This window comes from Lithobates pipiens, unplaced genomic scaffold, assembly GCF_037356315.1.
Source record: "Lithobates pipiens isolate NorthernLeopardFrog02 unplaced genomic scaffold, aLitPip1_a1.2 Scaffold_16, whole genome shotgun sequence".
Lineage (NCBI taxonomy): Eukaryota > Metazoa > Chordata > Amphibia > Anura > Ranidae > Lithobates > Lithobates pipiens.
Genome location: NW_027507748.1, coordinates 266613241 through 266615725, shown reverse-complemented (window position 1 = coordinate 266615725; position 2485 = coordinate 266613241). Strand labels below are relative to the sequence as shown.

General features: G+C 33.8%; 1 protein-coding gene across 1 annotated transcript in view; it reads right to left on the bottom strand.

The window, feature by feature from the left end:
• Nucleotides 1–1568: 1568 nt before the first annotated feature.
• Nucleotides 1569–2485, bottom strand: part of LOC143984137 (P2X purinoceptor 7-like) — a 2488-nt gene continuing 1571 nt past the window's right edge. The window contains exons 4-5 of the mRNA XM_077484448.1: nucleotides 1847–2217; nucleotides 1569–1758 (exon numbers count right to left, since the gene is read on the bottom strand). Coding sequence (XP_077340574.1) covers nucleotides 1569–1758; nucleotides 1847–2217 — 561 coding nt within the window. The remainder of the gene's footprint in view (nucleotides 1759–1846; nucleotides 2218–2485) is intronic.

Sequence of the window (2485 nt, the reverse complement as noted above, 5' to 3'; positions counted from 1 at the left end):
GGGCCTTATGTGTAAGTGGGGGAAGCTATGCCAAACTTAGAGAAATGTTTGATTTATGTGGCATACAGATGTTTGGCAATTCTTCCTACAACCGAGCCCAAAATCAATACATCTTTAAAGCTATTGATCACAGTTGGCAAGAGAATAGATCAAATGTGATTAATGATTTGACAGAAAAAACAGTTTTTCTTGTTGGGGCGGTCAATGTGACAGTCCTGGTTTTTCTGCCAAATACTCCACTTACACTTTCATGGATCTCTTTTCCAAGAAAATTGTGGACTTTGAATTAGTGCAGGTGTCACAAACAACTTCATCCGTTGCTATGGAGAAGTTTGGATCTACCAAATGTTTAGATCGCATAATTGACCAAAATTTGGATATTCAATTTGTGGGAACAGATCGACACACTGGCATTCGAAAATTACTGTCAACAAACGAAAAATATAAAAATTTAAATCATCAATTCGACATTTGGCATTACGTTAAAAATTTAAAACGAAAATTGGTTCAAATTTCCAAAAAAAAAATACATCGTGCACTATTGCCGTGGGTGCCATCCATACTGACTAATTTCTACTGGTGTAGTAGACATTGTAAAGGTAACGAGACCTTTTTAAAAGAACGTTGGCAATCTGTACTACACCACGTTGTTAATGTTCATGTATGGACAATTGGAAACGTCGAGCACAAATGCTTACATGATGAGATCAACGAGGAATCTCCGTCTGTTCCCTGGTTAATCAAAAATACACCTGCATTTGTTGCATTGTCCACAATCGTTCTAGATGCACAATTGGAAAAGGACATGAAACATCTAACTTTTTTTTGTCAAACCGGGGTAATTGAAACGTATCACAGTATGATGTTAAAATATCGCCCCAAGCGAATTCATTATAAATTTGATTCCATGGAAGCTAGAACTAAATTGGCAGCATTATGCCATAATCATAATGTGATACGCAACCCCGCTGTGATAAAAAAAATAGATGAAAAAGGAGAAGTTGTTTCGGTCGAAAGAAAAAGTCTGGAGTTTCCACGAGGAAGAAAGAAATGGATTGTCCGTAAACTCTTCAAAAAAATGGAGAATGAACATGCCTTCCATCTGCTTTCTAAAATGATTAGCATTGTTGAGGGGACGCTAATCACCTCGTGGAAACCCAAAAATCCAGATATGCCAAAAAATATAGCTCCGATAGAAAGGCCGGATACCAGTACTTTGATAATTGAAACGGTCGTTGTGATAAGTTTGCTCCTTTTTTGAAAAGTAAATAGTAATAAAGTTTTGTTTGTTTGGTAAGGGACATAATGTTTAATATATTGTTAATATAGATATATATTCTATTTTATTTTATTTATTTAATAAAACGCTTTGAATTCTACTTACAGCTTCATGTGTATTATTAGTAAACATACACAGTTTGTGCAATGTGTACATACAATTCAGTGGAAAAAAAATACAAAAACCATCATCTTAATGAAATATGATTTATTAAAACAAAGATAATACAATTAAAAACAATAACCAAAAATATATTATAATTCAATAAACAAAAAAAACAAAAAAAACTTTAATGAAATGCCATCTCAGAGGCATTGTAGTCATCTGAATATAAAAAACCCACATACGAACCATTCGGATCTGGAAAAACATCTCTAACTACTTTAACAGCGCAGGACGGAATTACTCTCCGATTACCCTTCCCTAAATATCCGTAAATCCATGCGATGAATAGTCGGTAGGCTGTCTTCCGTAATCGCCTGAAAATAAAATCAAATTATAATTAAAAAAAGGCCAAAGAAACCATAGTGTATTTGTTATGTATTGATTACAAATGAAAATAATTACCGATTGTTGTTGGCATCCACGACAGGTAATTCATCAAGATGCATGGCCAGGGATGTGAGTTGAACATGTTCTTGCGTCGCAATTTGGGAAATGAACATATCCGCACAGGTGATACATTTCCCGCCCTCAGGGATGCATCCCTCAACCTGGTGTATTTCCCGGCAACACACAGATTCTATTTGCGGGGCCATTGGTATGCAACACTCACAATGACACCAGTGAGTGTTGCCAATACGGTCTTCAGGGGTATCTTCAGCTTGGCTTGTTTTTGAATCGTCAGGGGTAATTATTATCCGGGAATTATTGGGAAAGGCCGGATCGTGTTCTGTGTCGGGATACCTTGCCAACAGTTGTTCAATCATCATATTTCTCTTAAAAAAATATAAAAAAAATAAACACATTAGCATAATATAAAAGCATACGTAAAAATTAAAAATACAATTTTGAAAAATAAGAACTATTTAGTTTTCTAAAATAAACATTTAAAAATTACAAAAATTACAACAAAGAGTGTATACAAAAGCAATAAATAAAAGAAAAAATTAAACAAAATAGAAAAATTATTAATTTTATTGCTAATATTTATGGGTAATAAAAATATGAAATAAGTGATTATTCTATAAAATTTGGTCTATCATT